The following is a 25,372-nucleotide window of genomic DNA, read 5'->3' on the forward strand; positions in this document are numbered from 1 at the left end:
TTCAGATTTGTTAATATAAATACAACACAATTTTTCAATAAAACACAACTTTAGTCACTTTTTCTTTCCCAAAAATATTACATATTTGTTTCTATAGTAAATTACAATCACACTATCAGTTATTTTCCCAGAATACTCACAACATACGCTATTGTGAATACTCACAACATACGTTATTGTGAATACGTTATTTTCCCCGAATACTCACAACATAAATATTGTGTGTGCATATATACATTGTCCAATCTTTAGTTTGCTTGCGTAGTATGATACTGTTACAGTAGCCCAGTGCTAGATGTTAGATGAATTAAGAAACATCTCCAAACTTAACCTCTGTCTACACTATCAAACTTTATGTGACAAAAAAATGTGATACGCCCATATATGGACATGATGATGTCATATCACTACGGCCACATCGACTTTTTTGTCAAACTAGTTTGATAGTGTCGACGTGACAGAGCTTTACTTGTTCACAAAATAGTTTTCATGTTAGTAACATTTTGTTAATTACCCTGTACGGCAATTTGATCTTTTTTTGGAAAGGGGCTTAATTATTTAATAATTTAAAGCTTGCTGGCTGGGGCATCCCTTTTCCATTTATACTTGTTTTCCTTCATTTATTATTAGTATATTTATTATGTTACTTTGTATTTTGCTATATTATTTGTGAAAATAATTAATAATAATTATTTAAAACTTTATTTATGCAAAGTGACCACAGTGTCAAACACTATCAGTAATATTTGCTTGCAGAGGAACAGACTGCCAAACACATTTGATTTTGCAATGAAAACTGGCCTTATAATCAAAATATACTAATAATTATAATAAACTTATTTTGAAATATAATTAGTAACAATTAAATCAATTAGTTTCAATTGTACTTATGACTTGCCATAAGTCTATAAAGTTAAATTATATTGTTATCATTTGTGCATGTTTTTAGAATACAAATGTGTTAATGTTTTCATATAGTACACAACTCGTATTTAATTGGGACATTAACCCAGGCTAGGTTCAATCACGCTTAAGTTCTGTCTAGGACCAAATATAACAACAAATAACACACATTTGGTATTTAGATTATGTTAGATTATTTATACCTTTTACTAAGTTATTTGCAGCCCTTATAAATGCCACCAAACCTCCAAGACGAGCATTTAAAATATTTTTGTCCATGAAAGCTGATGTTTAAACTAATTGCCATCATTTTACTCGTCTTTTATCTAGGCAGTTTGCATTTCTGAAACACAGCCAGTATTTGATTTCTCGATCGTTACATTGACATCATCGGGGTACCGCTTGAGGAGCTCACTGTTGGCTTGGTAGTGCGTGTTCTTAAATGCCGTGAAATGCTTGCCTACCTCAGAGTGGCTTACAACTTCTGGGTTTTCCTCAACCATTAGGCTCTCTGTAAGACAAAATTAAATGTTGAAATCTTTTCCCATTTCCCCCCCCCCCCCCATTCCCTCATTTTCATTCATTTATTTTCATTTTTCATTTATCTTATTATTTCAGAATACTATGATTACATAACATATCAATAGAAAGAAATAATTGTACAGATAACAAAAACAAAATAATCTCCATCTGCTTGATTTGACCTTCACTGACCTTGAGCTGCGTAACGTTTAGACTGATCCGATACAAGCACATTGTAGAATGGCTGTTTGTCCTTATTTGGAAGCCTGTCCACCCCCATCTGAATCTTCCAACTGTCTGGCATATCACATTGTGAATCCCACCCATAGATTACACACAGGTAGTCATATCTGTAATGGTAAACACAATACCATTGTATCAATATCTTCTTAAAGCTCTGTCTACACTATCAAATGTTATGTGACAACAAAATGTGATGTGCTATGGACATGATGATGTTATATCACTGTCATATTTGGGCATATCACTACTATATTTAGGCACATCACACTGTCAAACTAGTTTGATAGTGTAGACAGAGCTTAATATGGTATCTATTGAATAGGGGTTGGCTGTAGTGTTAAAACATATTGCTCCTCAATTGTCTCAAAGTGTCCCCTGAATAAGTGTGTTCCAAAGAAAGGACTCTACTGTAGTATATTACATGATCATGTTTGTTCTGTGAACAGATTGTCATTGATGGTATTTAAATTCTTTTGAAAGCACTTCAATGAATTACTATCCTACCTGCGATGTCTCATTATCATTCCAACCGAATACTCCACATCCTGGTTCTCAGCCCGTCTTTTAACCATAACCTCGTTCTTAAAAGCAAAATAAGAATTCTGTAATTTCTAGTAAAAATATGTGACTTCATAGAGATATTAAATTATTATATTGAAATATGTATTTCTTGCCCACTGCTGGATATTTGAAATTCAAGAAAAATCTCCAACCTTAACCTCTGTCTACATTATTTTACTAACTTTCTGCAACAAAAAAATGTGATGTGCCCATATATGGGCATGATGATGTCATACCACTGCTGGATAAATGGAATAAGCTAAGTCTGAGGACTTTTAGTGGTTCCATAATGGTTCCATGATGCTTTAGTAGTTCTATTGGTGGATATAAAGACTGTCTCACCTTATTCTTATTTTCTTCCTCGTGTAGTAAGAGTTTCGCCTCGCACATTAAATACTTCACTAGATTTAACATATTGCGCCCAGTAGGTTCACATTTTGACAGGTAATTCAGTACCTATATGAAAACAAAAAGACTTTTTATCAAACAAAAGATTTCTCAAACAAAAGATTTCTCAAGTCGAATGAAAATTAGCAGTAATTAAATTATGATAAATGATACATACCTCACTGATGTTCATACCAGATTGGAGATAGAATCTTCTCAACATGATGGCTGCATCCATGTCATCTGAACAAAGGAGGAGAAACAGCTCATACCCATCTAGCATCCTCCTATAAACAACAAATATTGTTAATTGTAAGCTACATACCTATTTGTATTGTTACTGATGTTTAAACTTTATGTATAGTTATACCCAGGTTAAGATTTATATGAATCCCTTGTTATACTGTATATGATATGATTAAATGTGGCTAGGTTTGATGGTATATGAAAACATGCTATCAGTGGCATAACATAGAGACCTAGGCTCCTGGTTTAGGAACCTAAAGTGGCCCTCCAACGCTGGAGGCCTCCGGCATTTTTAGCTTTTTTTCCTTTGGGCAATGCTTGGGACCTCCATAAGCTTTGGGACCTTGGGTTTACCCAGTGAGCTCTCATAGCCCTTACACCACTACATGCTATGAGAATAAGATTACTAGTTTGTTATCTGAGTTTTCCCACTCTGCTCATAATACAGTAGACCCCTATTAAGGGGACACCTTCAGGACCCAACAAAGTGTCCCTATAATAGAGGTGTCCTCTCTGAGTAGGGGTTACAGCATTTTGCCATTCTTTTATTTCACAAGAAAATGTCCCCTTAATAGGAGTGTTGCTATAGAAAAGTTTTACTATATACTGTATGGTATGAACATATTTTCATTTTGTGGCAAATAATCATAGTTAATCGTTAAGGACAATAAAGCCTGTCCCCAATGGTCAAAATAATACGTACACATCATCAAGGTGCGACGTAATCCTCATAAGATTTGCCACCATCCTCACGTACACCGCCCTCTTTGAGCACGAACGGAAGTATTCATTGCCGTGTCTTCCCATCATTGGAGACAAAGAAAAACACTCAGCATTAGTTAACCTCTTGCCACTGTGAAACACATCTATGTACTTGTACTTCTTAGGGTTGTTCTCTTGCCTTTAATAAAACACCTCTTTTGTATTACAGTGACATCAAACTATTCAACTATACTATGTATTTATTGTCACCTTCTTGTCTATCACGCTCTAAATAAATTCTTTAAGCTGAGCCGAACTGGTAGACTGATCACTCTTAAAATCAAAACACTAAACGTTGCCGTCAATCATTTGTTTATAATTCTATTCAGGTATTTAACAGCAAGATCGTAATATCTCTGTAATTTATTGGTTTTTTGTTTTTCTTTATATATTTATATATTTATATCAAATGTAAATTAACCAACCAAATTTCATTTGTACCTGGTTGTGGAAATGACAATAAATACTATTGTATCGTATCGGTCACAAATTAGAAAACTCACATGGGTTGCACGTCCAAACGAAGAAGAAAGTGGTTTGGGAAATTAACTGGCTCTAGTGAGATGCCCAGACGTCTTGCAACTGCTGCATAGACGACGGCTAAGGAAATCGGGATTCCTTTTTTGCTTTCTAAGACCTACAAATATCAAAATAATATAAATGTGTAAACATGTTTATTAGAGGGTAGGTTAAGCGTGGTTCCAACTAGAGATACAATGCAAGGACAAATGCGCAACGCAAGCGAGTTGACCTCTGACAACCCACTGTTCGAATAATACATCACCTCCATTGCATTAGCTAGTGGGAACCAACCTTTAGGTTGCGTCGTGTGGGTGTTGTCAAGGTAATGTTTATAATAGTAATACAATGAAAACTTGTTTTATGTTTTACCTTGTTAATAAAGGAATTGTCTGGGTTGTAATAATCGGCCTTATTGCCTTCAAAATGATAAATCTCGTAAAAGACTTCATTGAACACATCTAGGGCTAAGATACACTGATCGACAGACAGTGATTCTGTAAAGAAAAAACAATTAGCAACAAATGGCGTACACAGCATGGAACCATTCAAGTAGTGCAACATACAGTAGCTAGGTTTTGTTAATGCATGAAGTAAAGAACTCCATGGTTATGTAACCCGCCGTATCAAGTTTGAAAACCACAAAAAAAGGTGCTAATGCACTTTCGCACCACAATCTCTCTGGCTTACCAAATTTAAAAACATTCACCCGCTGCGGTGAGTAACCATGAAGTCTTATACCCAGTTTTAGGTGCGAAACTGCAGTAGCGCCAAACAAAATCGGGTTGGTTTACATTTTAAAAGATAAATTTGTTATCTCACCATCTTCAGAGCCTTGGCTTGCAGGGTGGTTATCTCCGTACTTAGTACACAGATTCTGTCGCACCATATTAGCAATGTCATTCAACTGTTTGTACACCTTTAATTTATTTACTCTTGTACCACATTGGTTCCATTGTGATATCAATATTGCACCTACAAAGATTTAAAACTGTTTAAAGATGTATTGTCCCCAAAACAACAATAAAAAATAATTATTTCACTAATAAAAAGACAAACGAAACCATTGTCTGACAGACAATTTAAATATTTTTTGCTTTAAATTACATTTTTTTAGGTAAATCATTTATTTTCCGATCCAGTTTTTGGTCAAGGTAAATAACTATTATGTGACATTAAAATGGCATATTCAATTTTACATCTTTTTGTCTCTGAAAACAAGTATTCATAATTATGTTTTTAATAAATAAATATATTCAGAGTATTTAGAGTGACTGATTTTAGGATTTGACGATGGACGCCTTCTTTAATTTACTCACTTTCTTCGAGGGTTTGATTGTCTTCAGGAGCGTCAAGGAGCTTCATGAATTCTTCTTCTAAACGTGGATGTTGCAGACAACGTAGCGCCCTCAATGCATAGTACTTCTGGGTTAAATTTGAGAATCTGAAAGAGACAAGATTAAAAATACTTTGATCTCATTCCTGTGTAAAATAACATTTATAGAATTGAATTTATTTATTTATTTTTTACTGTATGCAAGTCAATTTTCGTATTCGATTGGGAACTTTCGTTGTCAACGTAAAGATTGGTTGAGTACTTTTTGTATTCAAATTGTAAATTTGTGCTCAACAGAAAGTCATTCGAATAGAAAACGTTGACAACGAAAGCTTTTTCGTTAAGAACAATCTCAACGCTCAAAATACTCTGTTAAAAGAAGTACTCAACGGAAAAAATACTCAACGGTACACTTGAATACGACAATTACCAACAAAATGTTTGTTGGTGCCATATATTTCTGTTTTGGAAAAAGGCTAGAACGTTTAATATTATTATTATTTAGTATACTGTTATTAGAAATAAGTAATACAAAATAGGGGGCGCTGTTGTATTTCGAAAACAATAGTTTAAAAAAAATATTTTCCAAATGCGATAAGATTTTTTTTTTCGTACATGAAAAAAAGTACAATTGAATGACCGTTCAATAGTATAATAGTATAATGTGCATACTATTGCATGCCATGTGACCCACAATCGTCCAATCAAATGACAGGAAGTTATTAAGGTGTTATATAATAATATAATGTGTATTATCATGTGACACTCTTACTCCCTAGATATACATACTCATCTCCGTTGTTCAGCAAGTCAAAAAGCTGTTCCTCGATGCAAATGTTGCCAACAATTGTGTTACTGTAGTCTGCACCTAGTTGTTGAAACGGCGTGAATCGCTTGTACGAAACTTCGCGATCTTCGTAACAGTTTTGGATAACGTCCTGTAGAAGGTTGTACACCTTCCTGACGGAGTGAAACCGAAACTTGTACAGCTCTTGCCAATCGTGTGATGCAGCTACAGAGTTGCTTATTTGTCCTAATTCTGGCCATCTAATGAATAAATGATTTTTAAAATAAAAATATGTAAATATAATATTGATAATAAAGTAATCAGAAAGTATTGAGTAAATGCTAGAAGTTAAGGGTCATTTAGAATACAACACATCTATTCCTAGTAGCAGATCACCAGATTATAGTCTACAAATTTAATTATCCAGGTACCCATTTACACTGCTTCCTACTCGTCATAATCATAGTTATAATACTGTTAGATTTACTGTATCAACAAAAAAGATGAAAAAAAACGTCTGTATGTAGTTTTACATACATTTATGCCTTTTAACTATAGTTAGTGTGTACACCTATACCTACAATATCTAGGCCTAGATATTTATTGTTTTTCTACAACAAGGAAACAGGTGACATGGGATGGAGAGATGATGGATGCGGGATTTAATCATCATTTCTGTGGTTCGACACAGGCTTACAATAACATAACACGTACCTGCAGAGCACTTTTGCTTTCCAAACTTTATTGCTATGTGAAATCCTTTGGAACCTTTTGCACGTACATCTAAAACTAAGAATATCGTGTGCTTCTAGGGCTCTATCAAGAAGGATGTATTCTAGTAATTCGTCAGCAAAATCATCAAGAAAAGAAGACTGCATTTTGAGAAATGCGATATGACCAAAACAGGTCCTTCCTTCATTTACTACTGACAGTATGTAAACAAACGCCCTCTATTGGATTTCATCAGCTACAAATTTCAGATATTTTGATTAAAAATGTAAATTATATAATAGAATTTCACGAAGAAAAAAACCTAAATGTTTCAATTTTTTTTTAAATTACTCTTTCTAATAATATATAATAAAAAAAATTAATATGCATGTTATGTGCTGCTGCATGGGCGTATTTTTTTTTATCTATACTATATTTTAATATATGTGTATCAAAAGACAAAATTAATATTTTTTTTTTACTAAAACAAATTTCACGTGCCGAAACTCGGGATTGAACCAGGGACCTTCAGATCTTCAGTCTGACGCTCTCCCAACTGAGCTATTTCGGCAGTTGAAAAAAAGCTGACTATTGAAAACAATATTTCAGATATTTTGGTTCACGAAAAAAAAAACATAAATTGGGTTTATGTTTTAATTTTTTTTAAGTGCTTTTTGTAATGATAAATATAAAAAATAATTGTATTTGTTTTATTATAAAATCTATACGTATGTGTATCAATAGAAATCATTTGATAACAATAAATTTGTTTTACTAAAAGTAAAACAAAAATACAAAATTACACGTGCCGAAACCCGGGATTGAACCAGGGACCTTCAGATCTTCAGTCTGACGCTCTCCCAACTGAGCTATTTCGGCAGTTGACAAATTCTGTCTGTTGGAAACAATACACTGAAACGCACTAAAATTATAGATAAAAAAAATAAACAAATCAATTCTACTGATCGTCGGCCGGAAATGCATACAGTATAATTGCGTGTGTGTGAGCGCTACGCGTACCGGAAATGCGTGCATAAATGCGTACTGCATGCGTGAGCGCGCTACGTGATACCGGAAATGCGTGCAGGAAATGCGTATGTCATATCGAGGTACGTATTAATACTCTTTAGTAGGCCTATATGCATGATTTATTTCGGATGGATTGTGGTTTTTTAAGTAGGTAGGCCTATATATATTGCAAATAATTATTATGTCTTTCATTTTTTTATTAAAATTTAATTTATCGTGCTGTTATAAAATTATTCATAACATTTTTAATACAGCGCCATCTATTGTCAAACTTTGTGAGGCGGCGGTGATGGAAGTGTGTGGAAATTTTGTTTGCTAATGTATGAAAGTATTTAACTAAATTTACTGGAATAAAATACTTAATCAAAGTTTACACAATGGCGTCCGTTGCCCGAAAACTAAGAAGAAGTGATACACTTGAAACTGAACGACAGAATTATGTCAAACAGCAGGTAAACAAAGAAAGTTTTCTATATCTTTATGCTCCACCAGCAATATAGTGCATCAGTATTTACTGTGTTAGATGATAGGCCGGGCTCGTTATTATTATCCTACTCTCACAGCACCATTGCAGTCGTCCACTAATGTACCACCGCAGACTAGCCTAGCTGTCTAAATTTTACCACCACGGCACGGATTATTTTTAAAAACATCTCTTAGATATCTTATAACTGTAGCCTACTGAATGTATGTAAAGAAGAAAAATTCAAAAATATTATGAATGTAGACTTGAGTACTTAATTTGTGTAGATAGATGATAAAAATCTCTATATCAATTCTCTCAACATATTAGTTAGGGCATAGATAGGAATATCATAAGTATTTATAGATAAGTTCTGTCACCATTGACATTTGGCATTGGATGGGAAGCTCAACAGAAAATATTAGTTTGACAAAAAAGTGTGATGTGCCCGGGCCATATACCCGGGAAAAATTTCATCTTAAAATTTTGTTTAGCAATATTGCTAATAAAACTGATTTTTGAGTTGAGAAACATAGTTTTCTATGGTATATTTTGCTTACAGAATTGTAGAAATGTGTAGCAAGAAGGTGGTTTTGTATAGCTTTTTGCTATGCTACACTGGCGAAATTATTCCCTGTATACTGTAAGGTAGTGGTATGCCCAAATATGGTAGTGATATGACATCATCATGTCCATATACATACACATATTATTTTTTCACATTTAGTTTGAAAACATTGTTCAGAAATTTATATAAATTTGTATAATTGATGTGGTTTTTTCAGGTCATTAATATTTTGTAAATAATTATTACGTCTTTCATTTTTTTATTAATGTACTCTGTTATGTGTAGAAAATAATAATTTAGGTTCTTGACTGAGTTTAAGTCAACACATTTACAGCATCATAAATACTAATAAAGTAGTTCAGTACAAATACCATGACTTTTTTGTTTCATGTTTTAAAGGAAGGAAGTGATCGTGTAGATGGATTAGTTTCTTGTGGTTGAATATGAAACAGTTGAGAAAATGTTTTAGGAAATTCCAAGATATATTTTGATATTATTAGTTACAGGATTACACTTGTATCCCAGGGTGGGGTTATACCCGATGATCACAATGCAGTCATCACTTTGCATTTTGCTCCAAATTTGGAAGTGGTATATATATCCAGGAGGAGTAGGGAGGGTGGGGGGGGGGGGGGGGGGGTCAGCATATACAGTACAGTACTGTCCATGTGTTAATATGGATTGTTTATTTTGCATTCATTTTTGGACAGAAACATGAATAGATGTACAGTATCATGACTATGTATTAATGCTATTTAATTACAGTATATACAGTAGTGCCTACTACAGTAACACTTTGTTTAGCTTTAATTATTGTCATATAGACTAATAAATACTGTATTGTTCTTTGTACTTTATGAAACTCCTATAAAGGATGAGTTTCAGTTTCGAAAAATATAAATATCATTTTTTATTTGTGCTAACCTTGATTAGAAGAGGTGGTTCTTGTCCCATTGTTTACATTTTTTACCAATATGATTATCAGCAGGATAGATTGGATTTGAAATAATATTTATGTTAATAATATTCAACATATTTGATAATCTGACACTTATTTATGCTATTGCTAAGAGCTGTAGAAAATAGTGTGTTGACATTAATTTAGCTGTTATGGCCTAGATTGCAAATAAGCTGATGACATGCAGTACAGTATCATTTAAACTACAGTATTCAATGATGGTGTACTGTGTACATTAATATAAACTGTTAAAGTTGATTAAAATTTAAAAAAACCAGTTTTTACAGCTTTTGAAATTTATGAATAAAAAGAAGAACATTTATGAATTGAAAATGTATGGTTGAAATGCCAGTCTACTACATTGCACTTAACTTTGGGGTCCTAGGCCGTTCCAGGATCTCATCCAAATTTAATTGTTTGGGTATACAATAGTATGATTCAGCATTTTTACACGTGTTCCAAACAGAGGTTCCAACAATTAATTTACTTCATTTTTTCATGGTCCACTCTGGCCCAACTAATTTGAAATAATTTGTGAGGTCATCTAAATTTGGGTCAATCTAGGTTTCGCTTAAAATAAAGTACCCTGGAGTGTTCAATTTAATCGTAAGCACATAATGTACTGTAAGATACATTCCCCTGCATCCCAAAACAAATGTCTCTGTGCGAAATTTAATGCATTTATTTCAGTATAGATGATAGGCTTATTTGTGTACTGTAGATAGGAAATTTACTTAGGTTTTTAAATGTGACATTTACTAATTGTAAACTAACAGTGCGAGTACATAGAATTATTGATTTGTACTTGAATTGTAATCCGATGATAAACCTTTTATTGTGAATGTAGGTGTGTGAGTGGAAATAACTAAAATGGAATATTTTGCTGCTATGACCTAAATCACAAAGTGTGATGACACATTCTAGTTTAATCCTGAATCACTTTGGTTTTCAAAGTATTTTCGTTTTCTGTCATAAAATTTTGTATTGTTATAATTAATAGATCCTGTACTGTACATTTGACATTGACTTGTAATTTTGTGGTCTGTTCCCCTCACAGTGGACCTTGGCATATCCTGAAATTAGTCAATGATAAACAGTATTCATGTAATCATCTGACTTTACTATACAAACAGGCTCACTATTAATATATTATATTTTGTCATCTTTAAAATTATAATTTTTTTTATATTAAAGTGGAGCTACACTCAGACTTTCTCAGCTTATATTATGTTTAAGTATGTTTAATTGAAAGTGATTACATAAAAAAAACAGGGAAAACACGGAAATATTTTTCAAAAACCCATTTCTAAAAAATCGGTCAGAAAATAGTGTTTTTTAATACATTACACTTTTTCAGTAACTTAGGGGTTATTAGTTTACAATACGTCGCGAAACGCGTTACACTTAGCGACTGACGCGTTTTAGTCGCCGGTGAACTGTCTCCCCTTTGGTAAATTATGTGTCGAAAAATGGGGAATAAATTTTATACACACAATTAATACGATTTGTTTAGGCCTAAGTAATATTTCCGATAAAAATGTCAGTATAATTTACATGTATAACCTCATGATTTGCAATGTACAACAGCATAATAATCTTATCAGATTGCTTATTAACTTATTGCTTATTAACTAGGCCTAGTCCTAGCTAAGCCGTCTGCTCAGCCTAGCTAGCCTTGAATTTTTGTGTAAGCCTATAATGGCATTCATGGTTTTGAAAATGCTTGGTCATTTCGCCCCATTTATCGTTCCTGGGTTTTCTCGCACATTCACAAGAATTGTGAAACACAAAATCCTATACAGAACAAGAGTAGTAAAGCGATGACCGATGTGGAAGCTTAGGCCTGACTGAAAAGCAACTTTTCAGGCACCCTATCATGGCCCATGGGTAGGCCGAAGTTGGGTGTCAACAGAACAAACTTCACTGCTGTCAGCCTAGCTAGAGGCCAAGCAGCATCGGTACATACCTACACTCTAGTAGGCCTAGGCCTAGCTTTATTGAATATATAGCCACGTCTTTCTCAAATCTCGTTAAATTTGACATTTTAGTAATAGTCTCATAATCACATTATTACACTGAAACATGATAGGGTCACATTCAGAATGTTTCAATATACTTTTCGCCCGTCAAAAATAACATCGCGACAAAATAATAGATCGCCAGCTGCAGTAAGTGTGATTGTGAAAAATGTCACGTGATCAGACTCCCTAGCAAAATAAAAAACCCAATTGGACCCGAACGGGGGAAAGTGTCTATTTACGCAAAATTGCGCAATGTATACGCGATAAAAATACCAGAAATAGAAAGATCTGGAAAAATTACATAAAAATCCTTATTAAATTTTTTTTTTAGTGAAGAAATTAATTTGTTAGGATTATTCTAATATACCCCCCTTTTGCATGTAAAAGAATAGGAAATTACAAGGTATCCCCCCAAAACTCAAAAAGGCGTGATTTTCAAGAAAATCGTTCTCATTGAAAAAAAATTCAAAAAAATATGAAGTATGAGGGATGATATTTTTAAATAATAGTTGAAATGTATGAAAAATAGTAATTTTCTGAGTGGAGCTCCACTTTAAGATTTCACTTTATTTATCCACAATACAGGTTATTGAAATATTTTGGAGTATTCATGGTACGGTACATTATAAAAATACTGTATTTAAACAATTTTACTGAGATTCGCAAATAAAATATTTAAAAACGTGTAAGTAAAATGAATGAAAATTTATTTGAATCTAAACTAAAATTTAACTTAAGTTCTGTATACACAATCAAACTAGTTTGACAAAAAAATGGTGATGCGCCCAAATATGGTAGTGATATACCCAAATATAGTAGTGATATGACATCATCATGTCCATATATGGGCACATAAACTTTGATAGTGTAGACAGAGCTTTACAGTCTACAGCAATAGTCCAGTCAAAAATCACCCTCACCATGGTATAAGAACGTACCCTAATAAAATTTCATCCGTAGGTTCTATGTATATAGGTAATAACATTTCTTGATGTTGCGTCTTGCAAAACTTGGGATTTTACGAGAAAATTAGACTTTTATACCCAATTTATAACTACCTCATGTCGTATTATTGTGTACAGCGAATGCGACGAAGCGTGACTAAAATTACGAGACGCCGTTTGCGCCCGTTGAAAAATGCATTAACAAAGCTAAAAACTTACAAAATTAATAGTTTATACAATAATTTAAATATAGTTTACAATAAATTGTATAATAAAATACATAACATATAAAGAAAACTCAAGTATAATCTCAAATATTTACAGATATGTGTTTAAAAATGTACAAATCAAAATGGCCTTCCATAAAATAAAGTGCGCCCTCACTCGTCATACTTTTATCGGACTTGTATGGATGGTTATACAAGGCATTAATAATACGAAACCCGATGCGGTTTGTTAGTTATTGCCTCTGCAAGAGGCAGAATATTATATTTTCACAAATATATTTCTAGTTTTTATCATGGAAAAAAAGAATTGTATATATTTAAACACATTACAACCTCCAGTCTACCATTCATGATGGATTAAGTGAAGCGCCGTATTGTATATGCTATAGCGTAATGATCTTCTAGTTATCTGGTTATATTCTGGACATTCTTTTTTTCACAGCATTACTTGCGTGGATATCACAATGCATTTGTTTATTCGCGATTATAGTCAATATTAATTTGAGTAAGAATCATTTTTAAATGACAGTCCATTTCGCGTATACGATATAATAAAGATTTAAATTAATAAAGTACTCTGAAATATTTTCTCATTGGTTATCCGCAACAAAGAATCCTTGTGATTGTTAGTTTTGTTTAATTTTCTTTGAATTGTTTATTGGCATCCATATCGTATGATGTGTGAGACAATTTCGTGTTTTAAAAAATGTAATCCTGCCACCGAAGATTCTTTCTGTTCGAAGACTTCTGACGGATAACTGTGTTATTCTTTTACATTTAATTAATTAATTAATGTTCATCTTCACTTTTGGTAAAAATAGCCTACATCTTTTAGGTTTAAAACGTCATTTATAAGCATTTGTTGAATAAGCCAACAAATTAAACTACTGTGTTCTCCCAAGCTTTTTAAATTTTATTTAAATGCATTAAAATGCGTCGGACTCGGCGGATAACAATATTTGAAATAAATGCATATAAAACTTTTGTTCTGGACTTTACTTTTTTGTCCCAAGTGAGAACTTTCAGGCCATGGAGGTGAACCGATCGTTTATGACATGCTTTTGTGTATAAAATGTCCAATAATAATTGTAGGACTACTCTCAACCAAAACACTTTATATTAGAATGTATTTAATATACGTCACGTCTTAAAAAATTGGGAGAATTGGGTAATACAGTATGTCGTTTCTCGCGAATCTTACATCACACTCCACATTCTCACTTTCTTTTATTTAGTGAAATGTGAACGGTGGAAAAACGGGAAAATACTTTAAATTTAGAATGCTTTGAATTCTGGAAGACGACTTCGAACTTAAAGAATCGTCATGAATGACGTTTATTGGCTCAAACTTCACACATCGGTACGATGTGAAGGCCAGACGGATTCAGAGAGGATCAAACCGGCTCCTCCTCCCCATTGGCAGTGGGGGCATCGGCGGGTGAAAGGGAAAAATGATAAATGTTGATTCAGACGAATGCCAACCAGCCCCTTTGATACGCTCTTAATAATTGTTGGAAAGTGAAAGTAGGGCTACTTGAGGTAGGGCCTAGTATCTTTCGTATAGGCCTACACGAAATGGATTATCCTTAAATGATTGGTTCTTACTCTAATTAAGATCATAATCGCGAATGATAGTTCAAAATATGCAATGCATTGTGATATCCACGCAAGTAATGCTGTGAAAAAAAAAGAATGTCTATTCTAAAAATAAAACCAGCAAAACTAGTAGATCATTACGCTTCAGCAGATATACAAATATACACTTAATCCATCATGATGGTAGACTGGAGGTTGTAATGTGTTTAAATATATACAATTCTTTTTTTCCATGATAAAAATTAGAAATATATTTGTGAAAATATAATATTCTGCCTCTTGCAGAGGCAATAACTAACAAACCGCATCGTGTTTCATATATTAATGCCTTGTATAACCATCCATACAAGTCCGATAAAAGTATGACGAGTGAGGGCGCACTTTATTTTATGGAAGGCCATTTTGATTTGTACATTTTTAAACACATCTGTAAATATTTGAGATTATACTTGGGTTTTCTTTATATGTTATGTATTTTATTATACAATTTATTGTAAACTATATTTAAACTATTGTATAAACTATTAATTTTGTAAGTTTTTAGCTTTGTTAATGCATTTTTCAACGGGCGCTAACGGCGTCTCGTAATTTTAGTCACGCTTCGTCGAATTCGCTGTACACAATAATACGACATGAGGCGGTTATAAATTGGGTATAAAAGTCAAATTTTCTCGTAAAATCCCAAGTTTTGCAAGACGCAACATCAAGAAATGTTATTACCTATATACATAGAACCTACGGATGAAATTTTATTAGGGTACGTTCTTATACCATGGTGAGGGTGATTTTTGACTGGACTACAATACAACATTCTCCAAACACTGGCAAACAAGGAGTTTGTAAACAGAAGAATTCTGAGTACAACATTTGCCTTTATTTACCCATCATAAAAAAAACAAATATAATTTGAATATTGAATTTCCTTTGTTGATTAAGTTTAATAGTGTAGACAGAGATACTAAATAATCAACAATGTACTGTTTACAGTAACAATCAATCTTTTTTTTTGTCAAAGTCAAATTGATATAAATAATAAAGAAACCTCTGACAGAGATACTAAATAATCAACAATGTACTGTTTACAGTAACAATCAATCTTTTTTTTTTGTCAAAGTCAAATTGATATAAAGAAACCTCAAGATGATATGATATTTTAGTAACACTTTCATATTCAAAAGTAAGGTTTTCAATGACTTTCTTCATGGTTGACGATGATGTAATATCTATTTATAGAGTTAATCAGGATAAGTGTTACTTGGCTTGCTTCCAATTTTAAATGCTTCAATGAGCACGGTGCCAAGAAAAGCTCCTCAAACACGTTTTTAGACGATTAATCATATTCGTCACAGATCACGTCATTCACAAAATTAAAGAATAACAAACAGTTGTGTGTGATGTTAACATGCTGGGTTGAATCACATGACATCACAACATAAGTCTAAATGTACAAGAAAGGATAATGCAATTGTGCTTGGTAGAATTACTGTAGGTAGAGTTCTTCAAAGTCTTGCCCCTTTGCTTGGTAGAATTAGGTGGAATCCCCCACCTTCAAAGTCTTGCCCCCTTGCTTGGTAGAATTAGGTGGAATCCCCCACCTTCAAAGTCTTGCCCCTTTGCGTGGTAGAATTAGGTGGAATCCCCCACCTTCAAAGTCTTGCCCCTTTGCTTGGTAGAATTAGGTGGAATCCCCCACCTTCAAAGTCTTGCCCCTTTGTGTGGTAGAATTAGGTGGAATCCCCCACCTTCAAAGTCTTGCCCCTTTGCGTGGTAGAATTAGGTGGAATCCCCCACCTTCAAAGTCTTGCCCCTTTTCCCTATGTACTGTAGAGCTTTATTGCTTCTTCCAGCCTACTTTCAACACCACACCTACTGTACTGTACCTCTCTTTACTTTTTCCCTAATTCATCTTAAACTTTGTGGCAGTACAGTAACCATCTCTATTTTGAAAATATTTTTTATTACCTTATTTATAGAGGGTGACCCTAAACAGCATATGCTGACAATCAAGGGGCTTCTTGATGAATGACATCAGTATTTTAGTTAAATTGTCAGTTGTAATACTAAAGTATAAACTGTATAGTAACAAACTACAGTAATGAAGTCGCCTATTGGTTGTTCATTCATTACTTACAGACAGTATATCAACATATTTAATTACAAATTGTATATTGTGTTGTCAAATCAAATAGACTATTATTATTTAATCAGTTTACAAAGATTTATAAGATTGGATTGTATTCAAATAGGAAATCGTTTTGTTGTTAATGTTTACGGATGAATGCCAATGTACACACAATGTACACTATGTCAGACTTCCTATCAGGATATGTTGATTTCATTGAAAATTGCAATATTAGGAATTGTTTTATATATAAAGTAATATAGAAATGAGTGTGAAAGATATAATTGAAGTAGACGCTGTGATTGGACATTCAGAAAAAAAATCATAATGTACAGTACGTGTATTATTACCGTGTGAAATAAAATATACTGTAAATTGTACTGTACAGGTTAAAATTGTAACCTTAAGCTCTGTCTACATTATAAAACTACAGTAGTTTGACAAAAAAAGTGTGATGTGCCCAAATATGGTAGTGATATGCCGAAATATGGTAGTAATATGACACATCATGTCCATATATGGGCACATTCATGTTTTTGTCACATAAATAAAGTTTGATAGAGCTTTAGGACCTTTCTCTCTTTTCTTCCTCAAAGAATAAATTTGTGCAGTTTGAAGGCCATACAACAATCAGATCATAACTTAATATACAGTGGCAGTAGATCATTATGAATAAAGCAATTTCTTATTGGTTATAATCCCTGGTGCCAAATAATATTTAATAGCAAATATTTTATAAATTCATAAAATAATTGAAGATACAGTCCCATACACATCTGGGAATACATATTGGAATTTATCCATGCATCAATTTGAATAGAATATTCTGTAGTTTGGAGGTACTGTATACTATGTTTGTTATTTTCATAACATTGTGTTTATCAAACGCTATCATGCATTCTCTAAAATTTATAAACAATTGCACTAAAAATATTCAAATTTTGTACATTATCAAACCTGCAATCCATATGTGTACGTGACCTTTAAGGTCGTTCCGCAAACTGATGATGTATACATTCTTGCTAGACATTATAGATTTGTGGTGGATATTCTTACTAGTACAGTTAGCACCCTGAGGCGTGGTACGTCTCATGTTGCGGAGTCAAGTGAAGTAATGCTATAAATGATTTCCAATTCTAATTTTGTTCAGTTGTTGATTTTTAACCGTATGTAAAGGACGACGGTGATAATCTTATGCTGAATTTGAAAAAAATTGGTTTTTGTGTACTTGGAATAAATTTTAGCCATATTTAGAATCGGTTAACTTGGATACACTGTACGTACTCAGAGAAGGCTAGAGTATAACATGCCGTACCATAGGCTAGACTTTGTGGACATGTTCCCACAACACGCTGGTGGGCCATCTATCCATTTAATGGTTCAATCTATTAAGGATTTGAGAGTGTTCACAAAAAAACAGGTGTGTAGAATTGATTTAGAATTATGATAACTGTTTGTTCAGATGACATGTCTCTGGTAGTATATGACATTAATGTGTTGTACACAGTAGATACTTTCTTTAGCTTTGTATGATTTCAGTAGTTTAAAAGTACAGCTAGTGTAAACATTGCTTGACAATTATAATGAAAAATTGAGTAAATTGTAGTATTTATTAATATTTAAAGTATAGTAAAAAAAAGGCATGCGGCTCCAAAAAATTAAGAGGGGCCAGAACATGAAACTAACATTTGATTTGTGTTTGACCTGATCGGTTGAACCATAACTAATTTGTTATATTATGTGGATAATAATGGTACAATATTTTTGTGGCATGTGTGACATAGACCTGCATACTGTTGTTATTGACCTCTGAGGTCAAATACTCGTTTTACATGAGCTGATACAAATGTTAATGATTACTACATCTACAATTTCAACTATTTTTAATCATCAAGTTTCATTGATTATTGTGTGTATTTCATTGTATTACTTAACATTAAACAAGGGCTAATATTTAAATCAAATGTCTATTTGTCAAATCTTAAAAACAAAAACTGTTAACAATTAAGAATTTAGAAAAGTAGAATTTTTTTTAAATAGTTGTCTATAGTATTACGTGACTAGTTTACCTGGATGAACCGACATAGGCCTTTTTCCCTTCAAGGGAAGAACATAACCGAAAAGTAAAAATTGATTCATGAACTCCCCTCCAAGATAGTGGCATCACCCATGCGCCACGCCCTCAGGTGGCGGCATCGCCCATGCATACTGTACCTCTCCATTTATTTGGAGAGAGAACAATAGAACCTAATAGTTTACTTTAATAAGTTTATTACTATACTGTATTTGTCTGAACATGGAGATATAAAATAAGCCTGAATTGATATGCTGAGTGAGTACAGTATATTTCCTATCCTTGATAGAATCTGTCCGATATCCCCGTGCATCTTGTTTGATTGAATCAACATAGGCTGGTGAATGACTTTGATTTTTAGCTGTACTGTAGGCCTATTTTGCAGATGGTGATTCTTTGTTAATGTTACTGTACATAGATGATTGTAATTGCCCCATACATTGACTAAAACTTAAATAGATCAGGGGTCTACTTTTTTAAATGTTTCAATCTCAGTTTGTTTGTAGAAATTACTGTCAACTTTCGTAAAGCTCCATCTACACTATCAAACTTTATGTGACAAAATCTATGACGTGCCCATATATGGACATGATGATGTCATAACACTACCATATTTGAGCATATCACTACCATGTTTAGGCACACTTTTTTTGTCGAACTAGTTTGATAGTGTGTAGACAGAGCTGTAGAGGATAAAAGTAATTTGTATATTGGACCATGGTGGTATAGATTCTTAATATTTAAAAATATACAGCTATGATTTTGGGAAGTTTAGGGCTTGGAATGTTTTAAGAAAGTTTACTGAGGGCTTCAGTTTGTCTGGTTTTTGTAAAGTAGACAGAACATTTGTAACAATGTTACGGTATGGCCAAATTTTAAAAGTTTAAATCTATGAAATTACAAAATGAATATCTTATCAGTATACACTGAGGATACAGTGTATGTACTGTATGATAAAAGTATCTAAGATTTTAAACAAAGAACAAATATTGAGTATGATTATGAAAAAAAATGAATAGATTAAAGATTAATGATGCTTTACACAGACTGTCTTTTTATTGTACACTCTCTTTAAAATTTTGAATTTCTATACACTGAATAAATTATGTAAATTAGGTTTAGTTATTGAATATATAAAGCGTGCCTGTATATTGATGTGCTAGTTGTAGAGTAATTTGTGTGTGGTTTAACAAAGAAATAAAGACATACCAAAGTTTAGTTATGTTTTTATCACATTCAATCAAATTAATGAAAAGTTCCTCTTTGAAATAATTATTTTTTGTAAAGTTATCATTTTAATAAAAAAATTGGTATTACTGTACAAACTGTACTCTTTGTCCTATACCTATTTTACTGTACTTACCTGTAGCCTTGCAAAACTCCAGTGTTACAAACACCAGGGCACACACCATACAAACTGCTGGTGTTGACACCCCGCTGTGTGTAAACTTCTAAGTTTTTAAGGCGATAAATTAAATGAAAGCGTTATGACTGTAAAACGATGGGTTAAATATCAGGAAATTGTAAATTTTTTGTTTGATTTTTAACCCCCAAATTCTTTTTTGTTTTTCTTTTTTTGAGGAATTTATAACATGCAATATTATATCATGACTGTATATGTACAGTAGCGCTTTTCCTTTTATGCAGTATACTGGACTTTTACATTAACAAATATGTTCTGAATTGATAGCGGACAATTCAATGTTAATAAATTGATATATAACATTGAGACTTGGACTTTAGTTTATGAATTATGTCTATATTGTCCATCTGTACATTCTCTTAATGACCTATTATTCCATTCTGTAATCTAACAAGGTCAATATCACTGGACAATGTGATGACCTCCATTCAAAAATTTGCGAAGAGACTTTGGATATTGCCAATATACTGTACAGCTGTACCCTACAGTACATACTATGTACAGTAACACAGGCCTTGTCTTTTAAGGCGAGCGAGTGCGATCACTCACCTAACACACTCCTAAACTGCCCTTGAGGAGTGCGATTTACAACATACCTAAATTTTGTAAACTTCTACACATCAACATACAAACAGGACACCTACAGCATCAGTATTGAGGAGTGCAATTTGTAGCACACCTATGATTTTCAAAAGACAAAGCCTGGTAACAAAGTCTGTAACAGTATAGAAAAAATAAATTGCTTACATTACAATTACATTGTTATGATAATAATAACTTGATTGTTTCTTTCTTTCAGACTACCAGCATTACTAAGGCTATCAACAGTCAGGAAGTACCAGTCAAAGAGAAACATGTTAGGAGTATCCTTCACAATCCACTTCAGTTATTTCTTTCGATATCGGTTGCTATTTAAATCTGTACATTGTTTTTGTAAAATGAACTTTAATATTGTTTAATCTAATTACATCTTGTAAAGGTAAAACAAAACCCCTCTAGTGCCAGTCTTATTCTCCCTATCTAAAATTTAACAGTAACTTTCTCCATTCTATCTCAAACATAACAGTCGTCAACACTATCTGTTCATACTCAACATCAATTTAGATGTGGGCTTCCCACTTACTGTACTCTCATACTATAAAGATCTGTCTACACTATCAAACTAATTTGACAAACAATTTGAAGTGCCCAAATATGGTAGTGATATACCCAAATTTGTTAGTGATATGACATCATCATGTCCATATATATACATCACATTTTTTTGTCACTAAAAGTTAGATAGTGTAGACAGAGCTTTAGAACAAAAGAAATCAATAGGTCTCACTTTAGGCAACAATGATAAGAACTGTTAAGTTATCACCTTAACCCTGCATAGATGTTATCATTGGTTCGTTTCAAGAGAAGGGAGCTTCAACGTTTTGGACAGTTGTGACCCGCTTACCAAAACAAGGCAACCCAATCGTTTGCTGGAAGTTCTGTCATACGTTGCACAAATTAATGAGGGAAGGACATGAGCACGTAAGTTGAGGACGACATTCAGTTGCTATCTAACCGATGTATCACTCACATTGCATTGTTTTGCCTATTTAATACCTGGATAAACCAACATAGACCATTTACCCTGAGAAGAATAAAAGTGAATAGTATTTAACATTAACTAATACCCCTCCAAGACCTTGTTCTACTTTGTGCTTGACTTACCTGGATAAACTGACAATAGCCTTTCTCCTCTAAAATCGAGATATAACTCCAAAAAATTAGAACTTTTCATTGAACACCCCTCTCCACAAATGGTATCGCCTGTGAGGTGTACCCTCATGTGGGTGACCCTGACAATACTGTACATACCATACCATTTATTTTCAAGATGTAGAAACATTTAATATTTCTTTTTGTAGGTTGTAAAAGATTCTCAGAAACATTCTGAGCACATATCAGACCTGGGCAGTATGTGGGTAAGTTGTTAATTGCATGAGTATACAATTAATGTATGTATTTAAATGTACTATCAAACTCTGTCATCACTATCAAACTTTATGTGACAACAAAGTGTGATGTGCCCATATATGGACATGATGATGTCATATCACTACCATATTTGGGTATATCACACTTTTTGACTAGTTTGATAGTGTAGACAGAGCTTTAAAGCCACTCACTCACGCACCTATGGTTGCTATTTGGCTATCTGGTCTCTAGATCTCTGGTTGTTTAGCCTGTGTCTTCTTGAAGTTGATGATATGATATGTCATCATAGGCCTTCCCACCTTCCTCTTCCCTTGAGTAGACCTCCAGGTAATTAAGTCGAAAACAACCCTTTCTTTCTGCGTTTTCCAAATTTGGAAGACTGCTGTATTAAAGCCAACAACGGTTTTCAGTGTCAATTTTAATTGTTGTTTAGGGACATATGCAAGAAGGATATAGTAAGTTAATAAATGCGTATTGTTCCCTTCTGGTCACCAAGTTGGAATTTCATAAAAAGGTAAGAATACGATACATTTATATAACCAATTTGACTATATTGTCCTATCCATGCTCTTTTGTCACATGGTACAAATATTTTTTGTTTAAAACCATGTTAAATATTGATTTATTGTGTTTTTTTCTCAAATCCTGATTACACACACTATTTGAATATGTAGATAGTGCTTTGAGAGTTACTGTAGGGGAAAATGGCAAAAGACTTCCTACTTTCTAGGAGTTTTATCAGATAATCTATATTTTATTTTATTTAATTCGGACACTTTGCCTTCAGTGTGACATGACCACAGTGCTGATTTTGCCATTTTTTCCCAAACTGTTGAGAAATATAGATATTTGTTATCAAACAATCATTATTGGATTTATTCTTATGTTTATCCCACTCACATCCAAAATACTGCTGACGCCCATCGACGAGACATTGTACAAACGACTTTAGGCCCACATATGTTGCTGGATGCTCTTTGTTTATGATATCTAGTCTGTGTTTTGATAAAGCCCAGCGGAAGCTATCTTGTGTCCTCTTGATCTCTGTTATATACATCAATTGCATTTCATCTTTTAATTGCACTCCCTGAGGGGCGTACATAGAAAGGAGACATGAGCCATAATCTATTTATAACTTATTTATGGGAAAATAATATTTGAATATTAAAGAATAACTTTAATATTTAATTTTTTATTTTTAATGTTGGACTTTGTTTTATAGACTAAATGCATAATTAATTCAAAACAATTATGGTGTGTATAATGTTTTTTCAGTATCCAACTTTTCCGGGAAACTTAGCTTTTGCAGATGTTGAGAAAGCTCTTGAAAAACTCGCTGAGAACGAAATAAATAATTAGTAAGTATTTTCTGAGAAGCATTTCATTCTCAACAAACTTTGATTGTCTGCTATTTTTACAGTAAAAAGCCCCAACATACAGTAACAGTAATTCACTTAAAAGAAGTCATATTTCATAAGTGAAATCAAATATGAAATCAATCTTAATAAACCTGCCAAAAAACATTGTACACCTTTCCAATAACAATAACACACACAACAAATAATTAAAAATAAGTTGCAAGTTTGCAAAATATAATTGGTCTAAAGTGATGTTTTAATTTGTTGTTTCAGCTTCCAGTTGTGTGTTGATATTTTTGATTACCTAGATGGTCTTATCAATACACAAGACACAAGTAGGTATCATTTGAAATAATTAATTAAAATATCAAAATTGTCATATTGTCAAAAATATGATTAAATCATCCTGTGCAAGTAACCATGCATTACAATTGGTATGAGGTAAAATAGTACCTCTAGTATAATGTGGTTATATCAATCAATTGACCCTCTTTTTAATGTATAAAGCATGGTTATAGTATTTGTAGGCCACCAGTGGTTTTTGGTAAGCTGCCCTCCACCACAGGAAGGTCATGAAGTTTAAATTCGGAAGCATTAGATCTTAAGATCACTTCCTGTTAAAGCAAATGTATGCTTACAGATTGCTTCCAGGTGCCTTTCTTTCTGCTTTATATATGCTTTTTTAGGTAGCTTATCACTACGCATCAGTTTATATTATTACAATACGTTTTTTTAAATTTTTTTTCCTCAATGCCATTTGTAAATTACTCATATTCCATGTTGGAATAAAACTGTCAATGAAACTGAAAATAAATATTTATTATTAATCATAATTACGGTATTATTAATATCAATTTTATCATGCAAATGTTTTAAATTTCTAAATTTGTCTCTTCCTAGTAATTTATTCACTGGCACTGCTAATAATCTTAATAAGGAAGAACATTTTGCATATTACATCGGAAGTCTTTAAAATCGTTTTTTGACAACTAACGTTTATTGAATTAAAAACACATTTTTCTCTCAATATTTCCTTATTGGCAATTTAGTTAATGGTTTAAATCTTTTCCTGACAAGACAGCAATTTTATTGTTCAAAAGAATTAAAAGGAGACTTATTCAAGATGTCAAAAGAAAAGTTGTTGATGATCCATCTCGCTCCCTATTTAGGGGGCGCTTTCCTGTGAAACGAATAACCTATGTGTCCCCTTAATAGACGTTCTACTGTGTGTTCATTAAAGAAATATAACTATGTTTTATTTGCAGTCTTTGGCTCATTTGATCTTTCCAAGAGCATATCAATGACAAACTCAGGCCAATGTCGATTATCACCTCTCATACCTATCATCCAAGACTGCAGCCATCTTTACGATTACAGTGTTCGACTTATGTTTAAGCTACATGCATGTAAGTTTGTCTAGTACCCTGCTTAAGCTCTGTCTACACTATCAAATTAGTTTGACAAAAAAAAGTGTGATGTGCCAAAATAAGGTAGTGATATGACATCATGTCGATGTGCACATCACATTTTTTTCACATATAGTTTGATAGTATAGACAGAGCTTTACCATACCATATTTTTTTTTGTTTTTTTACATTAAATGCAAGATTCTAAAAGATTTGATGTGTTTGTTGGGTCAAC

General features: G+C 33.0%; 2 protein-coding genes and 2 non-coding genes across 5 annotated transcripts in view; 1 reads left to right on the forward strand and 3 right to left on the reverse strand.

Moving 5' to 3' along the window:
* Window positions 1-3: 3 nt before the first annotated feature.
* LOC140045436 (F-box only protein 21-like) lies at window positions 4-7,184 on the reverse strand. The gene is made up of 12 exons (XM_072090332.1): window positions 6,981-7,184; window positions 6,269-6,526; window positions 5,463-5,587; window positions 4,966-5,118; window positions 4,516-4,640; window positions 4,128-4,261; window positions 3,566-3,763; window positions 2,795-2,903; window positions 2,572-2,685; window positions 2,173-2,249; window positions 1,618-1,775; window positions 4-1,414 (listed from the first exon to the last, which is right to left on the reverse strand). Exons 1-12 carry the CDS (start codon window positions 7,142-7,144, stop codon window positions 1,230-1,232), a joined length of 1,800 nt encoding a protein of 599 aa, XP_071946433.1. The 5' UTR covers window positions 7,145-7,184; the 3' UTR covers window positions 4-1,229.
* A 291-nt stretch (window positions 7,185-7,475) lies between these two features.
* Window positions 7,476-7,548, reverse strand: Trnaf-gaa (transfer RNA phenylalanine (anticodon GAA)). The gene has a single exon. It is a non-coding gene; the product is annotated as a tRNA-Phe (tRNA).
* Window positions 7,549-7,783: 235 nt separating this feature from the next.
* Trnaf-gaa (transfer RNA phenylalanine (anticodon GAA)) lies at window positions 7,784-7,856 on the reverse strand. Its single transcript has one exon. It is a non-coding gene; the product is annotated as a tRNA-Phe (tRNA).
* A 440-nt stretch (window positions 7,857-8,296) lies between these two features.
* LOC140045437 (huntingtin-interacting protein 1-like) overlaps window positions 8,297-25,372 on the forward strand; it is a 31,404-nt gene continuing 14,328 nt past the window's right edge. For both annotated transcript variants that reach the window (XM_072090334.1, XM_072090333.1), the window contains exons 1-8: window positions 8,297-8,458; window positions 21,202-21,265; window positions 21,781-21,923; window positions 22,304-22,360; window positions 22,807-22,887; window positions 23,649-23,731; window positions 24,005-24,066; window positions 24,997-25,137. In XM_072090334.1, the coding sequence (XP_071946435.1) occupies window positions 8,384-8,458; window positions 21,202-21,265; window positions 21,781-21,923; window positions 22,304-22,360; window positions 22,807-22,887; window positions 23,649-23,731; window positions 24,005-24,066; window positions 24,997-25,137 (706 nt within the window). In that variant the 5' untranslated portion in view covers window positions 8,297-8,383. The remainder of the gene's footprint in view (window positions 8,459-21,201; window positions 21,266-21,780; window positions 21,924-22,303; window positions 22,361-22,806; window positions 22,888-23,648; window positions 23,732-24,004; window positions 24,067-24,996; window positions 25,138-25,372) is intronic.

Source organism: Antedon mediterranea, chromosome 3 (assembly GCF_964355755.1).
Source record: "Antedon mediterranea chromosome 3, ecAntMedi1.1, whole genome shotgun sequence".
Taxonomy (NCBI): Eukaryota; Metazoa; Echinodermata; class Crinoidea; order Comatulida; family Antedonidae; genus Antedon; species Antedon mediterranea.